The sequence below is a fragment of the Populus trichocarpa genome, chromosome 9 (assembly GCF_000002775.5).
Source record: "Populus trichocarpa isolate Nisqually-1 chromosome 9, P.trichocarpa_v4.1, whole genome shotgun sequence".
NCBI lineage: Eukaryota > Viridiplantae > Streptophyta > Magnoliopsida > Malpighiales > Salicaceae > Populus > Populus trichocarpa.
The window spans coordinates 10,864,112-10,887,580 of NC_037293.2; the positions used below are offsets into that span (position 1 = coordinate 10,864,112).

Genomic DNA, 23,469 nt, shown 5'->3' on the forward strand with positions numbered 1-23,469 from the left:
TTTTCAAGACACCAGCAGCAGCGTGCACCAGAACTAGAAGCCTCGCAACCTCTGTCTCGGAACAATAGTTCAATCTTTTCAGCAACCTTAAATAGTGGGCTATTTAAGGTTGCTGAAACGATTGAACTATTGTGACTTGTGAGAGTCCTCATGCTCGAGGAGAACCAATCTCTTGCTTGACAAATCATATCTTAAAATCGTTATAAAGGCGCAAAAGCCTAATGCCTACCAGAGTTTTCAACTCCTGAATAGTCTGTCAGAAATTTGTCAAACACACTGCCACTTCTGGTCCCCTTGGCTCCCAGCTTTCTGTTCTCACTTGGACTTGGTTCTTCATCTAACGAAACAGTCCACAGGCTACCCTGCCAGGTCCTGAAAAGGCTCAGGAATTCAAACAGGAGAGAATAGATTGCTTAAAAGTTAAAACAGCCGCGGAACCTACTAAAACCAAAGGGCTTTACTTTATTGCTTCTGTACTGCCTAAATCACAAATGTATTCTGATTGATAAAGCATCAGGAAAAGCAGCCAAACATTACTCGTAATGTTCTCGAGTTAAGAGTGTGACAGGACCATCAACACCCTCTGCACTAAAGACTTGTGAATAAGGTGTTATAAACACCTCTTTCGAGTGAGCTTTTCCCCGAGGAATACATCTCCATTGCTTCTGCAGCAGAATCCAAAACACAGTCACGGGAAACCCGAACATTCTAGCACTGTAGTCTTCCAACCCTCACCTCTCTCTCTCTCCCTCATTTGCTGATCCATCAAGATCAGCACCTGGCTGCTGCTGAAGATGGTATAATTCACGGGACAATCCAAAAGCAGTTGAATAGAATTACTGTCACCGTCTCAAAAGGGAACAATAATGGACATGCTTTTGTTAACTGACAACACCATGATGGAAGGCTCTCGATGCCCTACACAAGGGTGTCCTGAATTTGTATTTATATTAAAAAGCGGGTAGCTTTTGTGTTTCCTGTTACACTTGAGAAAAATAACTCGATTCAATACACCCAGATGCATCTTCAGCGATTAAATTCACCTTCAAGTGTCTTCTCTCGACTCTTTCTTCATTTTCTGAAAACGCCTCTTATCATTTTCTTTAATATTTCATTAGACACGATCAATCAGATATGTTCTAAATGAGTCTAATGGCCTGGATATACCATGGAATTGCCAGCTTAGTTGACCGCCAAGCATACATTTGCCAAATAGCTTCTCTACCTACACAGCTACGATGATGATTTGTTTTGTGAATTTCATTTTTCATTCAACTGTATTACCTTAACTTGGTTTTATATGCTGAAACAGAGAAGGCTACCTCATTCTTTATAGCACTAGATTTTGAATCCCATGTAAGCCCATGAATAGTTTCTTTAATTGCAATCAACGTACATAAGCAGCACAAAGAATTTTGCTGAAACAATAAATACTTTCCTTTCACACACATCCTATACTCGAAACAGAGCTTGAATTTCGAGGCTTGAGAACAAAGAAAAACAAAAGGGAGGACAATCGATAGGCTTATGAAGCTGGTCTCCACTGCAGCTCAATCTGAATCTTTCCATTCTTCGAATCGATAAGGTGATACCTCTCGTTGATTCTTCTGTTGCTAACAACATCTGAGAGATTGATCTCCACATAACCAAGTGATTCCTGGTTAAAGAACAAGCAAACAACATGAAATTCTTCAACCCTCTTCTGGATGCTAGACACTCTAAAAGCTAGCGCTGATTAAAAACCAGAACAATAACATTCAGAGAATGATTTTTGAATTCCAATTCATAGCTGAACTGGATTGTCTGCTTAGTTAAGCTTTCATATTTTATTCAACCACAGGTGGTAATAGAGAAAGTGCCTCGGGAAAAACTTTCCACAAAACATCCTTCCAACTTCACAAGCATGAGAATAAAGCACTATGACTTCCTTTTTTGTTTCCTTGGGATTATTTTCTCAAAAATGGTAGTGTATGATGATCAATCAAATTCTACAGAGCATTAAGTCGTAAGCATCAGCCATGACAGAGTTTAAAATACCAACTGGATTCTGTTTCCCCAAGTATCCGAGCCTTATGACAAAACCTTATCTTTGGTGAGGACTTCTGTGTAGAGATGGTGCTACCCAAGCAAACCATCTTCACAAGCAAAATGACTATGATTACTTTAGTAGCATACGCTTCTCATACTTTAATATCTTTAAACGGGGTTAGTTAAAAAGAAATTATACAATCTGTACCTTTGGATGCAGCAGGCCAATCCTGGATGAGGTGCTAACAACTTCCACATGTAGCTTCGCATTAACGGGGGGCTCCTCCAGTGTAAACTGGAATTCCTCCTCCCATCTAGGATCTCTGTTCTTCTTTACACGCTGTATGAAGAAAATATGAAACTTTTAATCCTAGGCCTGTAAATGTTAGCTTCAAATTAAATTGATTGATTATCTGCCTGCCACCGGTCCCGGGTTTTTGTTTCAGAACAGAATGGTGTCCCACCCATCACCAACAGTAGACATTTCTGAACATTAACTTGCATGAAGAAATGGACATTGCTGAGAGGAAAGAATGAATTCCATTGACAGGCAAGAAAACTATTCACTCCACATGACCACCAATGCCACTTGAAATAAACAAAATATAAACTAGAAGCAAAGTTCTAGAAAAATAAGTTCAGCATGTTTCTCCCATGAATTTCAGAAAGAGCTCTTCAGATGAATCATGTGCAAATAAAAATGCAAAGAAGGCTAACAGACCAGGGTACACAGATACGCTATATTATAATGCAAGTTTACATGTGTAAATTATATACCTTGGTCTTCATCTCCTCCCCTCTAAAAAGAAGTCGTACGTATGGATTAGTGTGATGCTTTCCTTCAACATCCTGAGCTTCATGAATCGTTACAACAAGCAGACCTCCACCAGCAGGGGTCCCTTCAGGAGCCTTCTGTTCCACCTCATCTTTAAAACTTTTGTTTAAATCGTCCTCTTTGAAGGGTTTATATGTCAATTCCACCATAAGCTGCCCTCGTGACTTTTCATTCTGAGGATCATTCAAGTCCATATTTTTAAGGAGGTCGAGAGTCATGACTTTTGGTTCCTCTGGTGTGAGATCTTTCAGTGGCACTACATTCATACCCATCCTGTCATGTTTGCCAACCTAAGGAAAGAGAATAGAGCAGCTTGAAATACAGAACAGAGAACAGAAAGCTTCTTAGAAGCAAATGGAGATTTTTTACCTGCTCCCAGTCATAAACACGAAGCTCTAAGGCCTGAGACTCTGGATCTTTAACAACCAAATTGAATTCCTCATTCCATTCAGGGTTCAAGTTCTTGTGCTTCACAGTAGTCTTTTTGGCTGGAAGCTTATCTTCAGTCAGCTTTATTTTCACATAAGGGTCTGATGCTCCCATCAGATCTTTCTTCTTCAGCTTCATTGCCCTCAGAACCTTCACTTTGAGAATTCCCACAGGCCTCTTCATGGCACTGGATTTTTCATTCAAATTGGTAGGCCAAAACATGAGGGTAATTAGCATAAAAAACTGTCACGGCTTGCAGCAAACTTTAAGTCACCATAACTAACTTATTTTCAGAATATGGCAAAAACTTACTTTGCAGGATCCAAGATGGGTACTTCCAGGGTTTTAGGCCATAGATACATGTTTGCAACCTGATCTTTAATAATCTCCTGCAGCAAAAACCAATTTACTACTACTAAAATCATGGACCATAAAAACATTAAACAGATAATATGTAACATCAAAACTCATTGCTTTCAAAATTTTAGCAACTAAAACTTTCAAATATTTACACCACTTTTCACAGAAACCACTCTTGGAAAAAATTGAGTTTTCCTCCTTAAACAAGCAGAGCAGATTTGTAGTAAAACAATGAAGCATCCACAAGAGGAACTCACAGGAGAGGAGAGGACAGACACTGAATTAGATCAATGTATTCTCATAATCAGAATTCAGTGAGGTACACAATAATCAAACATATTCAACAATTAGGTGCTGGTAGTCTAGAACACTTTTGGCGAAGTAACAAGACAGGTTCAATACTCAAATAACCAGTGGCCCATCCAGCCCTGAAAATAATGTTCTGAATCAACAATGCTTTGTGCCAACCAGGGCAACGTGAAAAAAGACGTAAAGGGAGTCGAACAAGATAGAAAAATCTACTACTGTACCTGGACGACCCTGTAAAGGCCAGGTATTGACATTAGATCAGCCCCCAAGAGCTTGAGCCCAAAGTCAACATGTGGCTGCAAAATAAGACACGAGAGAGATGAAAATAATCACATTTAAACCCACTGATACGCATGTATTCTCTAAGTGGTGATATATGAATGAGAATAGACCCAAGCTTGAAGTTCTCTTACAAAAGACCATCCCTCAAAATTTAGTAAAGGAATCATATAACAAAACAAATATCAGTATAGGAATTTTACTTGGAAATTTATGGTCAGCCTTAAGATAAAACTGTGTCAAACTGCATTTGCATTAACTGGTGAATTCACGTAATCTAACAGAAATGTGAAATCTTAAAAGAGCTGTAAGAACCAAGAATAATGGTGGGACATAGAAGTTCCTGTATGAGAATTCACAAAATCATTTTTCCTAAGACAATTTTCTGTACTCAATAATTTGTACCTACCTATATCTTCTGGTTTCTATTCTGTATACAAGGATAAATGCTGGCCAAGTTAGTCCTAGAGGTCATATGTCACTGGTGAAACTTAAAAGGGGCACGGTAGTAAGTATCCATGAAAAATCAGATGCTAATGCCTAACACCAACCTTTCAAGTTTGACCAAGAGAGCAGAAAAAATAAACACCAACCTTCTCCATGAGAGACACATAGATGTTGGCAAAACAAGGAAAACTAGGAACCAAGGGCTTCAAAGTTATGCGTGGTGAAGCAAAAACTTGTAAATCAACCACCTGAAATTATCCAAAGAGTAAGAAAACAGAATTTCTTAAATCCAAGTCATCAACAGAACAATCTCCTTCTGAACAGGAATCCAATTACCTGAGCAGTTGCTTTCAACCCAAATGCTTTAACAGCAACAGTGACATTAGGATTTCCAGCCCATTTGATGCATGGTTCCATTATCAACTCCTTCTCATCAGTGACATAAACTTTCATACCTGATGAGAACAATATTTGAAATTATAATAAGAAAGTCAAAGAAATTGAACAGAACCCCTCTCTAAATATTCTAAAGCCATTTCCAAAGCACAGTTTCCTTCTCCCTTACAAAATTTTAAAGATTCATCACAAAATGGCATGAGAATATACTTCTAGCTAATATGAAGTGTGGAAGCATATGAATGCATCTTCGGAATTTGAAGAGATTGTGAAATGAAAGTATATGAAGAAAAAAGATAACTGCACGTGACAAGTGCACAAAATTATGCAAGAGCAAAACGTTAACAACTGAATTCTCCTAGAACCTAGAAAACAATTTACAGTCTCAAACATCGACTGCCGAAATGTCTAAACCTATTAGACAGAAATCCCTCTGTCTATACAGTCTAGAGTCATTTTCAAAACACACTCTCTTTTCCCTTTGCATGATCTTAGAGATTCATCACAAAATGACACAACAAGATAACTTCCATTCTAACTCAACGCATAAAACCATATAAATGCATCTTCAAGATTTGTCCTATCAACTACAAAAACAGCTCCCTACTGACCGTGAAAAGTTGGCGGTAGGGTTCCAAGTGTAAGAGTTTCAAACTCAACCGCATCAATTTTGTATTTCGGAATCTGCTCAGCAATTATCGGCTTCGCAATATTCTTCACAGTCTTACAAATGGCCTGCACAAAAACAGAACCAAAATAGTTAAAAAGACAATCAGCAAACAACTAAAAAGAAAACAAGAACCAGCCATGGAAATCAAACCTTGTCGAGGTAAGGCCACATAAGTTGAATAAACCTGTTTAGCCAATCAATCTACAAACACAAAAACAACTTTACTAAAAAAACAAAATGCAGTTTGTTCTTGTAAATTAAATCCACAAATGCTATTCACTTACGCGATCATAGTCTGGATTTTTCACCCATAGCGGTATTTCTGGAAGAATCCGTTGCAAAGTTTCGGAGTCTTGCTCTGCCAATGGCCGAACCTCGGGATCCTTAAAAAAAAATCAAAATCTAAGCAAATTAATTTCAACAACCTCAATAAATGCAAAAAGAATAAGAGATAGTAAAAACTCGTTTTACCTTGACATCGGTGGGTTGGAAGTAGATAAAGAGGTAATAACCGATGGTGAGACCCGTGGAAAGTCCAACACCAAATCCACAAAACCCTGATATTGTGCTAAGAAACCCCATTTTTTTCTAAGTAAACAAACAGACCTTAAATATCTTTTTCACGAGAGTAATTTAAATCAGAGAGTTTGCAAGGATAATTAAAAAAATTTCTATAAAGCATCTTCTCGATTTCTCAGATCAGACACTAATTACTATGCATAATAATGATTGTCAATCAAATGACTGATCTACCCTTGATTCGTTGCTATGAGAACCTCGGGAAGAAGATATGAAGGTGAAGAATACTGTGGAAGCGACGGAGAGCGCAAGCATGATTACAGAAACAAGAGGGAAAAAACTAAGTTTCTTTAGTCCTTGTAGATCAAAACGTATTCAACCTGAACTCTTTTAGTTTGAACTTTCCTATTATTAATCCTATACTTTTCAAAACGTTCCCGTATGATTACTTACCAATAAACAGCTAATGGAAATTAATGAAGTGGGGGCTTTTTTTAAATATTTTGAGTAGTTTCATTAAAAAAAATTATTTATTTCTTGGCTAGTTTTAGCGATATTTATAATATTACTTAGTATTATCTATTAAATGAAGTGTTTTATTTTAAATAGTGCATTATTATATGTTAATCTTTCCATGGTTGTAATATAATCATGATTTTTTATAGCATATATGTCATTGTAATTTAGCATGATTTTAAAACATCCTTGGCATTACTAGCATTTTTTCAAGGTTCTTTTTTTTATATTTTTTAAGAAAAAATACAATATAATATTATAGAAGTTTGAAGCGAAAATATATAGAAAAATATATGCAAGAAATAAAGAGATGGGAAATAATAAATAAATATAGTTTATTCTCTAGAATTAAAAGTATAGTTTATACTTTTTCTCAAAAAAAGGAAAAAGATTTATATATAAAATGAAAACGGAACGTGATGGGTGGACACGTGGGTTGGTCATGGATTAGATTTTGAGGATAAGACAATCTGAACTTTTTTATTCTGACATGCCCATTGAACGAGAGGGCGTTCTTGTATGCTTCGAGGTACCACACTGCGGTGTTTTCTTTCATTTCCAGACTCTTCTCTCGTTGGATTTTGTTCTTTTTTAGACTTTTCGTGCTAGCCATGGTGTACTAGTTGGCTGTGCAAATCAACAGGTAAGCAACAAATATAGACGTCTAGGTACATTTTTTGTTTTTTTTTTTCCGTGACTGGTAATGTTGTAAAATTATTATACTTTACTTTAAAATACATGGGAAAATCATTATATTGGTATTGTTCATATAAAATGTTTGTATTGTAAAGTACATTATAAATGTTAAGAGGACATCAAGGGGTTGAAAAATTACTGTTTTGGTATTATATACATGGAATATTTGCATTGTGGACCACGAGTAGATGTTAGGACTTAGAAGAACAATAAAGGCATTGTCTTTTTCATTTTTATTTGAAAAATTACTAAATCTGGAATGATTGTCAGACTCGTGAAATTTAAAACATTGTTTATACTCTTAATATTTTTTATATTTAAAAATAATAATATTAACTCGCCGCAGAGCGCGGGTAAATATATTAGTGTAAGATTAAAGAGTAATTTTTTAAAGTTGTTAATATAACATATTCACAAAAATACTAACCATGTACCGGTAAGTAGTTTTCCTTAAACTTCATTAGGATCTATAAAAAAAACATTTAAAAAAAGTAATTGAAATTACAATATAAAAATGAAACTCATCTCGTAAGTAATAAGAATGGATATATCATAAATTACGTTTTTTATTATCTTATACTCTAAACTACTTGGGATTTTCACAGTTTATTTTTTATTATTCATCCTTTTATATTTAATTACAAATAGACTGTGTAAAATTTTATATTTTTTTAATTTGATTTTCAAACTTTTTTTTCACGGTTTAGTCCAATTTAAGGAGCAATTTATTTCGAATTATTATGAAATAGTGGGATTGAAATAGTGGGATTGAAATGAAAAAAGCAGCAAACATAGGTGACATATCATAAGTTTTGAAAAAAATGTATTTTGGTCCTCCAACCTAAACAATCACGCAAATTATACAATTTCGGTCCCTCGATATTGTTTCACTTTTATTTTGGTATAAAAAAAAAATTTTATTATATTTTTTTGTTCCTGGTTGAAGAGGAGAGAGAGAGAGAGATCGTAGGATTCCGACGGTAGAGAATGAAATATTTTGTTGACACTGATCTAGATCACCAAAATAAAGAATATTTGTGTCAAATTGTTACGTTTGATAAGGAAGTTAATATTAAGTGTTTATGTATCTTAAAAGTTCATGAAAAAACATATTTGAACTCAGGTTGAGTTCAATTTTTTATGTGGTTTTTTGGATTTTTTATGTCATAATTAGGTCTGTCATGGCTTCTCAGATGTTTTATAGGTGTTTTTTTTTTGTCAAAAAATAGATTGAAAAATAAGTTTTTGGATCAAGAGAACATAAACTCTAATTTTCCGGGCATCACAGTGGTCGGAATTTGAACAAAACAGACAACATGTTGAGTTTTTTTTTTAAAATAAAAGGGGCATAGGCTATGTTGTTCACCCCACATACAAATTAAAAAAATGGGCCCAGTCACACGGGCCCTGTTGAAATGGACCAGGCGGGCTTTTTTCTTTATTTTTTTATTTTAATTAATGTTTTTTTTAAAGTGAATTATATTTACATTAATACATCTTTTCTCTTTTATTTTGTTTATAAAACTTCTTTTAAATAATTATGATTTTTTGGTCATGCGTTTAATTTTTGAAGAGGTTTTTATGATTCATCTATGATTATTTTTTTTTATCTTTTTGAGTAGATGAACTATGTTTTTGAAAATAAAAAATATTTATTTTCAGATAATATATATAATATGTGTAGCATTGTATATTATTACTTTTTAAAAAATATTATTCAATCAATTTAATATGTTTATCTATTCTTATTATCGCTTGATTAAATAAAAAATATTTCAATAAACAAAAATTAGCCAACATGATGGGGCAAATGTTCTATCTTGCGAGATAAAATATATTGATCTACATCTATCTCTCGGTTTTCTAAGTATTTTTTTAGGTGTCATTAATTATTTTTTATTTATTTATTAGTGCATACAATTCTCGGTTTATTTGATTATATGTGTGCATAAATTTTTTGTTTTGTTAAATTTTTTAAATTATAAAATTACATTGAAAAAATCTATATATAAAACATTTTTTTTATAAAATTAAAAATATTTAATTTTCAATGAAACGCAATTACATAACTAGTACTATGGTGTATCATGTTTTTGAATTGAAAATGCAATACAATATTTTTTTAACACCAACACATTCAAATAATCAAAAAACATGTTTAAAATATAAATTTAATATTTTTTCAGTCAATAAAAATTTAAAAAATAAATTCAATCCCAGAACAAACACTACCAAGCATACTTGGTAATACAATGTATAGTGCTTTTATAAAAAAAAAATTAAAATATATAAAAATAATATATATTTTTTATTTATAATATCACTATATCAAAAATTATTTTTAAAAAAGTTGTGCCCAATAACAAACACTTCGTTACTTATCAAATCCAATTAACCATCTCCTTATCTAGTCTACTATGACATTTTAAATTGGGCGGTTGATTTTTCTTTTGAAACTAAAAGATATTAGTATATTGATCTGTGCTATGAAGTGAGTTAATAATAATTTTTATTTTAAATAAAAAAATATAAAGCATAATTTTAAGTGTTTTATAATTGGATGCGAAGCTAGATCCAATATTCTCGAGTGTGACGGCCGAGCATAATTTTAAGTGTCTTATAATTGGATCCAATATCCTCGAGTGTGACGGCCGACCGGATGCAATAGTTTTGGGTTTGACTTTATTGTTCGTATAGGTGGTCTAACCTTTTTTTTTAATACAAAGTTTTATTACAGGTCGAGCATGAATTTTTCTAACATAGTTTAGATAAATTTGTTTACGATTGTCATATAATTGCTGTTTAAAGTAGTAATTGCAGGAAGTAACCATGTAGAGTAATATTTATTATCTTTAAAATACCTGCAATTACAAAAGAAATATTGTGATTTCGTATATTATCTAGGTTCGAGATGTCACTTTTCCGGAGTTGTTTTTGCAATACCCTAGTATTTTTTCCAGTAATTTCTTGAATATTTATGCAACATAATCATCTAATAGTTTTTGAAATAGTTTAATGTTGTGTAGTTTTTTTCTGCAAGTGTATGATTTTTTTCCTGTGAAGCAAGAATTTGTTATTTTTTTTAATGTGTTGTCAAGGTGTTTATTTTTGTGTTGATATTTAGAATTTGTTTTCAAAGTGATATTTTGTTTTGTTTTTGACACTCCTTATAACATTGATTTTATATTCATTTTCCATGCTACTTTTTAAGACCAGGGTCTTTGAATATTTTTCTGGTTCCTTCAATTTTATTCGCAATTATATACATTTTTTCTATGTGCTACATGTATCTCATTACTTGTAGTTTTTTTTTTATTAACGTGGGTGTCCGGGCCAGCTTGTGCATACCTCGACTAATCTCTTGGGCCCTGAAGTTAACGACCATATAAGTTTCCAGTAACCATCATATTAACAACCATATAGCTCGATCTTGAAATTATAAGAAGAACAAACCTTTTAGTTCTAAGTTTTTATCACTAATCACCTACTTGGATGCTTTCATTTCTTGTAGTAATTGTTATTGGTGGTGTTGGTACCTTTTCTCTACATTAAATATACCGAATTAATTTATTGAAATTTAATTACATGATCACCGATGTCACCAAGCAAGTCCAGAGGAACCAGTCTAACTCTGAATCTCTCCTTCTTCCACCAGAGCTAAACCACTCTACCACCCTCTGGACTCGAAGCAAACTAGCCTCGAGACCACAAACTTTACCAAGACGGCGAGACCAACTTATTTGCCTGACGGACAAATTGTGGGCCAGGCCATACCCTGCATTGAATCATGAAATGGGCTTCATAGAAGGAGGCTCATCCTTAAGCAATTCAAGAGCCTGGTCCCTGTACATAGCAATGCTTCCAAGAACGAGCCAGCGGCTCCAGACAACACATCGGCCCACCCCAAAATCAGGTGTTACAATGCAGATCAAATAAATTAGGAAGTTTGTTTTTTTTATTTTAAATTAATATTTTTAAATTATTTTAATATATTGATATCAAAAATAATTTTTTAAAATAAAAAATATCATTTTAAATATATTAAAAATATATAAAAACAAATATTACAGCACTGACATTCCCAAAAGAGAAGAAGAAGGGCCGTTGCCTGCCCATTTGTAAATCCCCTCGTTTTGCCTGGCCACTCTCACCAACCAAAACCATTAGCGTGTGATACCAGCGAAAAAGTATCCATTACAAATAAAACCAAAAAAAAAAACAAAAATAGTGCCAAGAACAAGTACATGAATTTTTGGTTTAAGGAATTGAATCACACCGCCGACAATATTACTTTCAATTTATTGGAATTTTGAGTTTGAATTTTTTTTACATGTATGTTCGTATATTAAAACATGATTTGTCCAGCTAAACAATGACTAAACAAATTAAAAATATAACTATCTAGGTGGTGGTCCAGTGGTAAAAACTTGGAACTAAGAGGTTTGCTCCCTCTATAGTCTCAGGTTCGAGCCCTGTAATTGCTCATATGATGACCACTGGAGGTTTACATGATCGTTAACTTCAGGGCCCGTGGGATTAGTCGAGGTGCGCGCAAGCTGGTCCGGACACCCACGTTAAACTAAAAAACTAAAAAAAATATATATAAGGTTTATATAATCCTTGACTTTAAACCCATAAAATTAATCGAGATACGTATAAACTGACCCGAATATCTATATTAATAATAAAACACATAAAATATTTACGATCCAATAGATCTTCATGCCCCAAATTAACACCACACACATAATTTATTACATTTTCAATTTTCAATACACATATATGATCTGTTAACTAAAATTATTTTCATTGTAATATATTTTATCAGACAATATATTTTATTCAATGAAAATTGTTTATAAAAAAACAACGTAACCCTGTATTCCAAGAAAGATTGAGACTTGTATTTGATGAAAATAAAAAGAGATTGTTTTTCATTGATTTCATGAAAGTTAATCTCGAATATAAGAGCTTAGTCATCTATTAATATTATAGAAATGTTGGTCCCAAAATATTACTTGCACAACGATAAACGCAGGAAGCAAAGGAACACACGATAGAACAAATATAATCCCTCTACAGCATAGTTTATTTTGATTTTTTTTAATCATTTTCCAACAAACACATATAAAAAGTCGTCTACCTCACTCTTCCTCTTCTCTCCTCTTTATTCATTCTGTTTTTAGGGTTTCTCTCCACCTCCAATACCCCCCCCTCTCTCTGTGTCTGTCTGTCTGTCTGTCTCGATCAAAATTTCCCAAATTCCCTCAATCTGATGCATCCAGTTCTTATCATTACTACGCGATCCGGTGGCGCGTGATTGCGCGATGACGGATGTAATTCTGGAGGTGTAGTTCTTGTATGGAAACTCGTAGCCGGAAACGGGCGGAGGCCTCCTCATCTGCCGCCACCAACACCACCGGTACCACTACTCGCTCCAACAAACGATCCCGCACCAACGCTGCCACCGCAACAGCAACGACAACAACCGCCACCGCTACCCGCTCTCGCTCCACACGTGCTCACCCTCTCCCCATGGACTCTACACCTGTTGAATCGTCTTCTTCTTCTCGCTCGCGTCGGAATAGGAACAATAATAGCAATAGTGAATCGGAGAAAGGCAAAGAGAAAGAACATGAAGTTAGGGTTTCGCGTGAAAATAGGGAAATCACTAATAATTTGGATTCTGGAAATGACAACAATAACCCTAATGTCGATGACGACGATGATGATGACAGCGAAGGCGGTGGAATTGCTGCTTTCCATCAGAATTTGACTTCAGCTAGTAGTGCTTTACAGGGTTTGTTGAGAAAGTTGGGTGCCGGTCTTGATGATTTACTGCCTTCTCCAGTGATGGGTTCAGGTTCAAGCTCGCATCAATCAGGGAGATTGAAGAAGATTTTGTCTGGGTTAAGGGCGGATGGAGAAGAAGGGAAGCAAGTGGAAGCTTTAACGCAGCTTTGTGAAATGCTTTCTATCGGGACTGAAGAGAGTCTGAGTACTTTTTCTGTGGATTCCTTTGTTCCGGTTCTTGTTGGGTTGTTGAATAATGAGAGTAATCCTGATATTATGTTGCTTGCTGCAAGGGCGATTACGCATTTGTGTGATGTCTTGCCTTCGTCTTGTGCTGCTGTTGTTCATTATGGCGCTGTTTCGTGTTTTGTTGCAAGGTTGATTACTATTGAGTACATGGACCTTGCTGAACAGGTTAGTTTTTCAATGCCCCAGTTTTATTTTTCTTATACCTGTTAGTAAATGGATTGGCCATGAATGCATTAAATGGGCTGATTATTTAGGATTAATGGTAAGTTTTTTTCCCCGTATATAGCATACAGCATTTTATGGCTTATGAGTGTATTAAATGGATTAAATCATTTGGGATTTTATGTTTGGTTAGCTACACCTGTACCATGCTTTTAGTGAGTAGTAAAGTTGCATTCTTTCTGTATGCATTGTGACGCTATTCAGATGGACTGCAATCAGCTGGTTTTTGCTGGTTTATTAGTGAAATTTACTGCTACTTCTGTTGTAATGTTGCAGTCTCTGCAAGCTCTAAAGAAGATATCTCAAGAGCACCCAACTGCATGTCTGCGTGCCGGTGCTCTTATGGCAGTGCTTTCTTATCTTGATTTTTTTTCTACTGGAGTTCAGGTATTCAATTTGCTATTATCTGTTTTAGTTAACTATAGGCATGTTGAGATGCTATAACATTGTGGACTAGTTCGCATTCTTATCGAGGCTTTTTGATCATTGTTATGTTTTCAGCGAGTAGCATTATCTACTGCTGCAAATATGTGCAAGAAACTTCCTTCAGATGCAGCTGACTTTGTGATGGAAGCAGTTCCTCTGTTGACCAACCTTCTTCAGTACCATGATGCCAAGGTAGTCTTACTGTTTTATATCAAAGTTGCAGCTAATTCACCACCTTCTACTTTCTTCTGCATCCAATGCAATTTGCAATGTTTGTAGGTTTTAGAGCACGCTTCAGTTTGTTTGACAAGGATTGCTGAAGCCTTTGCCTCATCTCCAGACAAATTAGATGAACTGTGTAATCATGGACTTGTCACACAAGCTGCCTCTCTCATTTCCACTAGCAGTTCCGGCGGTGGACAGGCTTCTCTCAGCACTCCAACATATACGGTAAAAGAATTTCTTACGTTGCCCATTTAGTTTCGCGTCATGTATTTGGAGGCTGTTTTTCTGACGCAAGGCATTCAGGGTTTAATTCGACTGCTATCCACTTGTGCAAGTGGGTCTCCTTTAGGAGCCAAAACATTACTTCTTCTTGGTGTCAGTGGCATTCTTAAAGAGATACTATCAGGTTCCGGGGTTTCTGCTAACTCCCCTGTTCCTCCTGCTCTAAGTCGACCTGCAGATCAGGTACCTACTTGTTCTTCTTATTCTGTCCTGTGGTGCTATTACATTCATTTCATATTGTAGTTCTCTTAGGATTTGAAAATATATGTTTAAGTATTTAATGGCCTATTTAACAGCCTCAGAACCAAGTTGCAGCTTCATTTGATGAGTTGTAAAATTTTCTTTCACTCTGTGTTATAGATTTTTGAGATTGTCAATCTGGCAAATGAGCTTCTTCCTCCGCTTCCACAAGGAACTATCTCTCTCCCAACCAGCTCTAGTATGTTGGTCAAAGGATCTGTTGTGAAGAAGTGTCCTTCCAGTAGTTCTGGGAAACAAGATGACATCAATGGAAATGTTCCTGAGGTCTCAGCTCGTGAGAAATTATTAAATGATCAACCAGAACTTCTGCAGCAATTTGGAATGGACCTTCTTCCTGTTCTGATACAGGTCAGTTTTTAAGTGGACTTTGCAGTGTCTAAACTGCAAGATTCTGTTTTTTTGTTCACTGAAGTTGATAATAATGGCATCATCTGCTTTGATAAGCAGATTTATGGTTCCAGTGTCAACAGTCCTGTTCGCCACAAGTGTCTCTCAGTTATTGGGAAGTTGATGCACTTCAGCAATGCAGAGATGATTCAGTCTCTACTTAGCATGACAAACATATCAAGGTAAAGCAACTTTAATCCATGCTTGTTCTTTTGATATACACTTGTAACGTCTAGTCATATGAGTATTTATCCGTGTTATTTGTTCCTCTAGTTTCCTAGCTGGGGTGTTAGCATGGAAAGATCCACATGTCTTGGTTCCTGCCCTTCAAGTAGCCGAGATTCTTATGGAAAAACTTCCTGGGACTTTCTCCAAGATTTTTGTCAGAGAAGGTGTGGTTTATGCTGTAGATCAACTTATCTTAGCTGGAAACCCAAATACTGCTCCTACCCATGGTTCTTCTGCTGAAAAGGATAATGAGTCTGTTCCTGGAACTTCGTCACGTTCCAGGCGTTACAAACGTCGCAGTGGGAGCTCAAATCCTGAAGCAAATTCATCTGAAGAATCCAAAAATCCTATTTCTGCAAATGCTGGCTCACCTCCAAGTTCTATAGAAATCCCAATGGTCAATTCAAATTTGCGAATGGCAGTCAGTGCATGTGCTAAAGCTTTCAGAGATAAGTACTTCCCCTCAGATCCCGGGGCTGCTGAAGACGGGGTTACTGATGACCTTTTACACTTGAAGAATCTCTGCACAAAGTTGAATGCTGGTGTTGATGACCAAAAGACTAAAGCAAAGGGAAAATCAAAGGCTTCTGCATCCCGTCTTATTGACAGCTCCACAAATAAGGAAGAGTACTTGATTGGGGTGATATCCGAGATGCTAGCAGAGCTTGGCAAAGGGGATGGTGTATCCACTTTTGAGTTTATTGGAAGTGGTGTTGTGGCAACCTTGCTGAATTTTTTTTCTTGTGGCTATTCTACCAAGGAGAAAATTTCAGAAGCTAACCTGCCAAAGCTTCGGCAACAAGCACTTAGAAGATTTAAGTCATTTGCTATTCTGGCCCTTCCTTCCAGCATTGATGAAGGGGGTGCGGCACCCATGGCAGTCTTAGTTCAGAAGCTTCAAAATGCTTTGTCATCCTTGGAGCGTTTTCCTGTTGTTCTGAGCCATTCTTCTAGGTCATCTAGTGGAGGTGCACGCCTGTCTTCTGGATTAAGTGCACTATCTCAACCTTTTAAGTTGCGTCTCTGTCGGGCCCAAGGGGAAAAGGCTCTCCGTGATTACTCTTCCAATGTTGTACTTATTGATCCATTAGCAAGTTTAGCTGCTGTAGAAGAATTTCTTTGGCCGCGAGTGCAGCGAAGTGAAACTGGTCACAAGGCTTCAGCATCTGCAGGAAACTCTGAATCTGGGAATGCACAGCCTGGAGCTGGTGCATCATCTCCATCTACCTCTATCCCTGCTTCTGCTACTCGTCGTCATTCTTCAAGATCCAGATCATCTGTTAATATAGGAGATTCAGCTAGAAAGGAACCGATACCAGAGAAAAGCACAAGCACAAGCACATCAAAGGGAAAGGGCAAAGCTGTTTTGAAACCACCCCTGGAGGAGACGAAAGGACCTCAAACTAGAAATGCTGCTCGTAGAAGAGCAGCCATTGATAAAGATGCACAAATGAAACCAGTGCATGGGGATTCTAGTTCCGAGGTATGGTGTAGTTCAAGGATACCATGATTAAATTGTTCGCAAGTCTTAACTCACAATATCAAAACCGTTAGAATTTTAAAATTCTATTTCTGTGAGGATGTCAGCCAGCTTTGTTGCACTGCTATCTAATATTTACTAATCTTAGCTGAATAAACTAGTTCAATGAACCTCCCAAGTAACTAAAACTAGTTTAAAATCAGTTAAACTTTTTCATAAGTTCTGGTAATGAAAGTATAGGACTTTAGGAGTCTTTAGAGGGTCATTCCTCGGTATGGAACTCTCTGCATTTGTATGTGGATTGCAGTTCACATCAATCAAGTCTTGCGAGAAGTCTATGGTAGCCTTTTCTGAAGAAAACTGGACTTATTTGAATGCAGCTCATTTCTTAACCCGCTAATCAATTGAAACTAGTCCATACAAGACACCTCATATATTTAGTATCTTGAAAGTGTTGCTTTTGAATTAACTCTTTGAATGTTTTTTGTAGGATGAGGAATTGGATATATCTCCTGTTGAGATCGATGATGCATTGGTGATTGAAGATGATGACATCTCTGATGATGATGATGATGATGATGATGACCATGAAGATGTATGTGCTCTGATTGCTTTCTCTCTTTTGTTAATTACATAGTTTATATATTATAAATTCCTTCTGTATGCTTAGCGTTTGTCTGATTACTGCTCTTTTTGGATTTAGCTTTCATAACCATGGTCTTGGAAAAGCAATGAAAAATGTATTTTTGAGTTTTCAAAACCTGGAGTTACAAAGGCTACAGAACTACTGGAAATCAGTTTTTTTTGCCTCAAATACTGCTTTTTGCAAACTCAATCTGTCGTTTGCTGTTTAACAACCTTAATTTATTGTTTTGGTTCTTGACGGAGAGTTAAATTGCAATAAGCCCCGTAGTAAAGTTTCACCACTTACGAGTTTCATTAATATCTCTCTCCCCCAGGTGTTAAGAGATGATTCTCTTCCTGTTTGCATGCCTGAAAAGGTACATGATGTGAAACTGGGTGCTGCATCAGAGGATAGCAATGTTGCACCACCAGCAAGTGACAGCCAAAGTAATCCTGCTTCTGGTTCTAGTAGCAGGGCTGTTGCTGTTAGGGGCTCGGATTCCACTGATTTTAGGAGTGGTAGTTCTTATGGATCTAGGGGAGCTATGTCATTTGCCGCCGCTGCCATGGCTGGGCTTGGATCTGCTAATGGCAGAGGCATCAGGGGAGGAAGAGATCGACAAGGACGTCCCTTGTTTGGTAGCTCTAGTGACCCTCCAAAGTTAATCTTTACTGCTGCTGGGAAGCAACTAAATAGGCATTTGACAATCTATCAGGCCATCCAGCGACAACTTGTTCTGGAAGAGGATGATGAAGACAGGTACGGTGGCAGGGATTTTATCTCCAGCGATGGGAGTAGGCTTTGGAGTGATATATATACCCTTACATATCAAAGGGCAGATGGCCAAGCTGATAGGGCTTCTGTTGGGGGCCCAAGTTCTAGTGCATCAAAGTCTATCAAAGGTGGCTCTTCCAATTCAAACTCAGATACCCAAGTGCACCGCATGTCACTTTTAGATAGCATCTTGCAAGCGGACCTTCCTTGTGATTTGGAAAAATCTAATCCTACTTATAATATATTGGCTCTACTACGTATACTTGAGGGTTTGAACCAGCTTGCTCCTCGTCTGAGAGTTCAGCTAGTTTCTGACAACTTTTCTGAGGGGAAAATCTCAAGCTTGGATGAGTTGATGACTGCTACTGGTGTCAGGGTTCCTGCTGAAGAATTCATAAATAGCAAGCTCACACCTAAATTAGCTCGACAAATTCAAGATGCCCTTGCTCTGTGCAGTGGGAGCCTTCCGTCATGGTGTTATCAATTAACAAAAGCATGCCCATTCCTGTTCCCTTTTGAGACCCGGCGACAATACTTCTATTCAACTGCTTTTGGATTATCCCGTGCTTTGTATCGTCTTCAGCAGCAGCAGGGGGCTGATGGTCATGGATCAGCGAATGAAAGAGAGGTGAGGGTTGGAAGATTACAACGCCAGAAAGTTCGTGTGTCCCGAAACCGTATTTTGGATTCTGCTGCAAAAGTAATGGAGATGTATTCTAGCCAGAAGGCTGTGCTTGAAGTAGAATATTTTGGTGAGGTTGGCACAGGGTTGGGTCCTACCTTAGAGTTCTACACGCTTTTGAGTCACGATCTTCAGAAAGTCACTCTTGGAATGTGGAGGTCAAATTCAGCAGCAGAGAAACCTTCAATGGAAATTGATGGAGATGATGACAAAAATGGAAAATCCAATAATGAATCTGGTACTGCTGTTGCTGCAGATCTTGTCCAGACTCCACTTGGTTTATTCCCTCGTCCTTGGCCACCAACTGCTAGTGCTTCTGAGGGGAGCCAAATATATAAGACCATTGAGTATTTCCGGCTGGTTGGACGGGTGATGGCCAAAGCTCTTCAAGATGGACGGCTTTTGGACCTACCACTTTCGATGGCATTTTATAAGCTTGTGCTTGGTCAAGTAGGCTATTGAACCATTTCATTTTACTGCACATTAGCTAGATTTTATTGTCCCACTAGTTATGTCTGTTGGTTGAAATATATATCCTCTTATTAATTGCAGGAACTTGATCTGTATGATATTCTTTCGTTTGATGCTGAATTTGGGAAGACTTTACAAGAATTGCATGCCCTTGTTTGTCGGAAACATTATCTAGAATCAATAGGGAGTGATCATGAAGCCATTGCTGATTTACATTTTCATGGGACCCCGATAGAAGATCTCTGCTTGGATTTTACTCTTCCGGGTTATCCAGACTACATTTTGAAGCCAGGAGATGAAACTGTAGAGAACCTATCCTGACTTCAATATCCTTTTGAATTTGGATGTACTATTTCTTGCTTAAACTGCCCTCCATTCTGATGATTTATTTTTCTTCAAATTTTGTTATAACCTTCAGGTCGATATCAATAACTTGGAGGAATTCATATCCTTGGTAGTTGACGCAACTGTCAAGACTGGGATTACGCGACAAATGGAAGCATTTAGAGAGGGGTTCAATCAGGTTCAGTTTCATCTGTTTCTTATGAATTCAGTAATTATTAAAAGAGAATTTTGTGCCATAGATGTTTAATTAAGTTTTATAAATTTGAAGCTTGATGGTGTTTCCTGCATTATATATTTGATTGATGCCTGCTATTTATACTTAAATCATCTGCTGTTTATGTATCAATGTTACCTAAATCTACTACAAATTTACAACTGCCTTGATTTTTGGATATCACATTCTTTTTTTCTTATGTTTCGAGTTCCATTAATTCCTGTTCTGCTTAACAATTAGGTTTTTGACATCTCCTCATTGCAAATATTCACTCCACAAGAATTGGATTATTTGCTTTGCGGTCGCAGAGAGTTGTGGGAGGTAACTCTCTCTCTTTCAGCCATTTATGCATTATGAGACTGGAGTTTTTTTTCTGTATTATTTATTGGATGCTTTGACTGATGCAGCCTGATACACTTGTTGATCATATAAAATTTGATCATGGATACACTGCCAAGAGTCCAGCCATTGTTAACGTATGTCTTTTACTTCAATTTTTGAGGATCATGTTTCGGAGAATATGCATCTTTGTGTTTTTAATCTTATCTGATTGTTTTGTTGCTGGGGTTGCGATGTTTATAGCTGCTTGAGATTATGGGAGAGTTCACACCGGATCAGCAGCGTGCATTCTGCCAGTTTGTTACTGGGGCACCCAGGCTACCACCTGGAGGTCTGGCTGTCCTAAACCCAAAATTAACCATTGTGAGAAAGGTATGGCCATGAAGCTGTGTATCTGTTGCAATTTAATGTTCTGTTTGGGGCATGCTATGCTGAATGTGCATTACATTTTAGTAGTGCTTGCATGTCACTAGTCATATTTGAGCTTCTATAGGCTGTCATTGCAAGGTTGTTAAAATGCCTTTTCAACTAGGATTTTCATAAAATACAATCATAAGATGAATTGTAAAATCATGTGTCGAAATAAATTAAGTGCATAGATATGTGAAATCTTATACTATGATGTAGTTTGCAATAGTGACCATGGTGGCCTGAGCAAGAAAAAAAATGCATGGAGTCATGCGTATGGTACTGTAATTGATTTGAGGTGCTTCTTGTTTGCACAAGAAAAACAAAGGGTACTGTTATTGATTGGAGGTTCTTGTTTGTGTCCCCCTTTTCCTATGAAGTGGAATTATGCATGCTCCTTGAATTACAATTGGTAATTGATACCATAAATTGCAAAAATAGAATGCTTGATCACTTGAAAGAATAAATTTTCAACCTTCAAAGTTGGGTAAGATGTATCAGATGATCATCCCTGGTTGTGTTTTTTTTTGCGCATTGAATTGTCTGGTGTTACATACTATGAGCTGAGGCGTAAATGAAATTCTAATGTTTTCCTCATTACCTGCACAAGTATGTGGAATAGTTATTGGGCAGTGTGGGTTTCGATTTTTCTTTGGGGCAGGGGATGATGCACAGGTATCGTTTCCCAGGGCAGCAACACATGGTAGTTTGTCATGTATTTTTAAATGGCATCTTCCTGTAAATTTTATAATTTTATGGTTAAGTTTGTCGTCTTTTATTTGAGCAAGATTGTCATCTCTATGTCTTAGCTGTCAAAGCCATCTTTTATTTTCTTTAGCTGCCTATAACAATAGCATTTCTGGATGCAGCATTCTTCATCTGCAGGGAATGCAATGCCAAATGGAACTGGACCTTCAGAATCAGCTGATGATGACTTGCCTAGTGTCATGACTTGTGCTAATTACCTAAAGCTTCCTCCTTACTCTACCAAGGTACTGTATTTGGTTATCAAAATGGAACTCACAAATTTTTTCTTATCATGCTAACTATGCTGTATTTCTCAGTGGTATCTTGGTTAATGCCTGCTTAGTCATCTGGGAATTTTTACATCTTCTGGTGCTTACTATAGTTGTGCTTTAAACAGGAAGTTATGTACAAGAAATTGCTGTACGCAATCAGTGAAGGGCAGGGATCTTTTGATCTGTCATGAGTTTTTTTGAGTAGGTGATCTAATCTCTGTATATTTACATCACAAGAATCCCAGACTTTTTCCCGGGATGCATTTGAGATTACAAGGCTTCTTTTTGGTGCTTCTTTAAGCTATTTCATCAAGGTCAGGTCATAAATTCTTGTGGAGGCTCTTGGCAAATTTTGTTATTGGAGCTGGATAGAATGTTTGCCGGGATAGCTCACTCATTTGTTCTCTAAACTCTCTGTATATGCAGCTCATCGAAGACATCCTCTGATATTTACGATTATGAAATTATTTTATTGGTGCTTCATTGGCAGGATGTCTTTGGTTCCTTAAATTTTGCGGGTTAAATTTTTCAGGTTGGTTGCTGCTGCATTTTCATGCTGTAAAGAAGGAACATGTGGAGGCGTGTTCAGTTGCTAATTCTTGTAAATAAATAGAAAAATTTCAATTTTTTTCTACTTAACTTTCTTGTCCGATAGAATGAATGTACATGTATTTCAAGTAATGGTGGGAATGGCAAAATAAACATTGAAATATTTCTACCCCCCTCCCTTTTTTCGTAATTTTGTTTTATTTTATTTCTTGCATTTTTTTGTTTTGAAATGTATTTTGTAGGTTATATTATCAAATTCAAAAACTCCTTTTGTTATGCGAGAAACGGGAGGTAAAATGAAACGAAACAAATAACGAAGTACATTTTAGGTTGCTGTGGTCTCTCGTGATTCTTTAATCTTATATTGTAGTCAAGTACCCCTTCCATTCTGACCTTTCTGTTCACTTTGTCTATGCACCGTCCGTTTATGTCTGAGGGTTCAGTCTCCAGCCCTGGCTGATTTTAACAGTAGAGGGAGAGAGAGAGGATATGGAATTCTGAACCTGCATATCACTCTAGTCCATCGTGGTTGGTTGAAGTTGGAACCTGTGTCTGAACTTCCTTACTACTAGACAAGGCAGGCCTGCGTTTATCATCACCAAAATCCCTCACAAACAACAAAAGTTTTGCAGCTGATATTCTCGTCCAATCCGTAAGTTGCATGAAATTCCCATGCATTAGGATGAAGTAAATAACCATCTAATCCCTAACATGATCCATGCATGTCATAAACCCACCCACCCACCCACCCATGCTTCAAAGCATGACGTAACATCTGTCAATACCAGTTTTGGTCTTTGTTTTTATCATCGAAGTCAAAATCCCCAGAACTGCACTAGCTTCTTCATTCGCACAACTGTTCCGAACTATATAATCAGCACAAGGCAAATGTAGGCTCTACGCTCTCAGCGTGTGAAGAAGTTACACCTTCACTTTATACAAACCACTATATCTTCCTTGATGTAAACCTAATTAGAGACAGATGGCTTTGTCCCTTGTCACCATT

The 23,469-nt window shown here is 36.7% G+C and overlaps 2 protein-coding genes across 5 annotated transcripts; one reads left to right on the forward strand and one right to left on the reverse strand.

Moving 5' to 3' along the window:
• Positions 1-1,357: 1,357 nt before the first annotated feature.
• Positions 1,358-6,660, reverse strand: LOC7472122 (synaptotagmin-2). Its single transcript, XM_024609053.2, has 12 exons — positions 6,225-6,660; positions 6,038-6,136; positions 5,904-5,954; positions 5,695-5,818; positions 5,024-5,142; positions 4,834-4,935; positions 4,183-4,257; positions 3,605-3,681; positions 3,233-3,479; positions 2,806-3,153; positions 2,237-2,368; positions 1,358-1,657 (listed from the first exon to the last, which is right to left on the reverse strand). The coding sequence occupies exons 1-12, from the start codon at positions 6,333-6,335 to the stop codon at positions 1,526-1,528; spliced, it is 1,617 nt and encodes a 538-aa protein (XP_024464821.1). The 5' UTR covers positions 6,336-6,660; the 3' UTR covers positions 1,358-1,525.
• Positions 6,661-12,612: 5,952 nt separating this feature from the next.
• Positions 12,613-22,653, forward strand: LOC7494248 (E3 ubiquitin-protein ligase UPL3). 4 transcript variants are annotated; one of them, XM_024608661.2, is made up of 18 exons: positions 12,613-13,691; positions 14,025-14,135; positions 14,250-14,366; positions 14,454-14,624; positions 14,703-14,864; positions 15,042-15,290; positions 15,390-15,511; positions 15,603-17,040; positions 17,528-17,632; positions 17,997-19,568; positions 19,671-19,892; positions 20,008-20,112; positions 20,389-20,469; positions 20,556-20,624; positions 20,731-20,859; positions 21,765-21,887; positions 22,040-22,115; positions 22,447-22,653. In XM_024608661.2, the coding sequence occupies exons 1-17, from the start codon at positions 12,846-12,848 to the stop codon at positions 22,103-22,105; spliced, it is 5,688 nt and encodes a 1,895-aa protein (XP_024464429.1). In that variant the 5' UTR covers positions 12,613-12,845; the 3' UTR covers positions 22,106-22,115; positions 22,447-22,653. The 4 variants fall into 4 exon arrangements, 2 of the variants coding, with proteins under 2 accessions (XP_024464429.1, XP_024464427.1); XR_002983766.2 differs by having other exon boundaries at positions 12,614-13,691; positions 22,040-22,228; positions 22,341-22,653; XR_002983765.2 differs by having other exon boundaries at positions 12,614-13,691; positions 22,040-22,228.
• The last annotated feature ends 816 nt before the right edge of the window (positions 22,654-23,469 follow it).

Bases quoted from the DNA above. Each gene is read 5' to 3' on its own strand.
- LOC7472122 (XM_024609053.2), bottom strand. From the start codon at position 6,335: ATGGGGTTTCTTAGCACAATATCAGGGTTTTGTGGATTTGGTGTTGGA. The intron at 5,143-5,694 runs GTCAGTAGGGAG...TGTTCTCATCAG, and splicing joins CCTACCGCCAACTTTTCACG to GTATGAAAGTTTATGTCACT. The intron at 3,682-4,182 runs GTACAGTAGTAG...TTTTTGCTGCAG, and splicing joins GCCTTTACAGGGTCGTCCAG to GAGATTATTAAAGATCAGGT.
- LOC7494248 (XM_024608661.2), top strand. From the start codon at position 12,846: ATGGAAACTCGTAGCCGGAAACGGGCGGAGGCCTCCTCATCTGCCGCC. The intron at 19,569-19,670 runs GTAGGCTATTGA...TATTAATTGCAG, and splicing joins ATAAGCTTGTGCTTGGTCAA to GAACTTGATCTGTATGATAT. The intron at 20,860-21,764 runs GTATGGCCATGA...TTCTGGATGCAG, and splicing joins AATTAACCATTGTGAGAAAG to CATTCTTCATCTGCAGGGAA.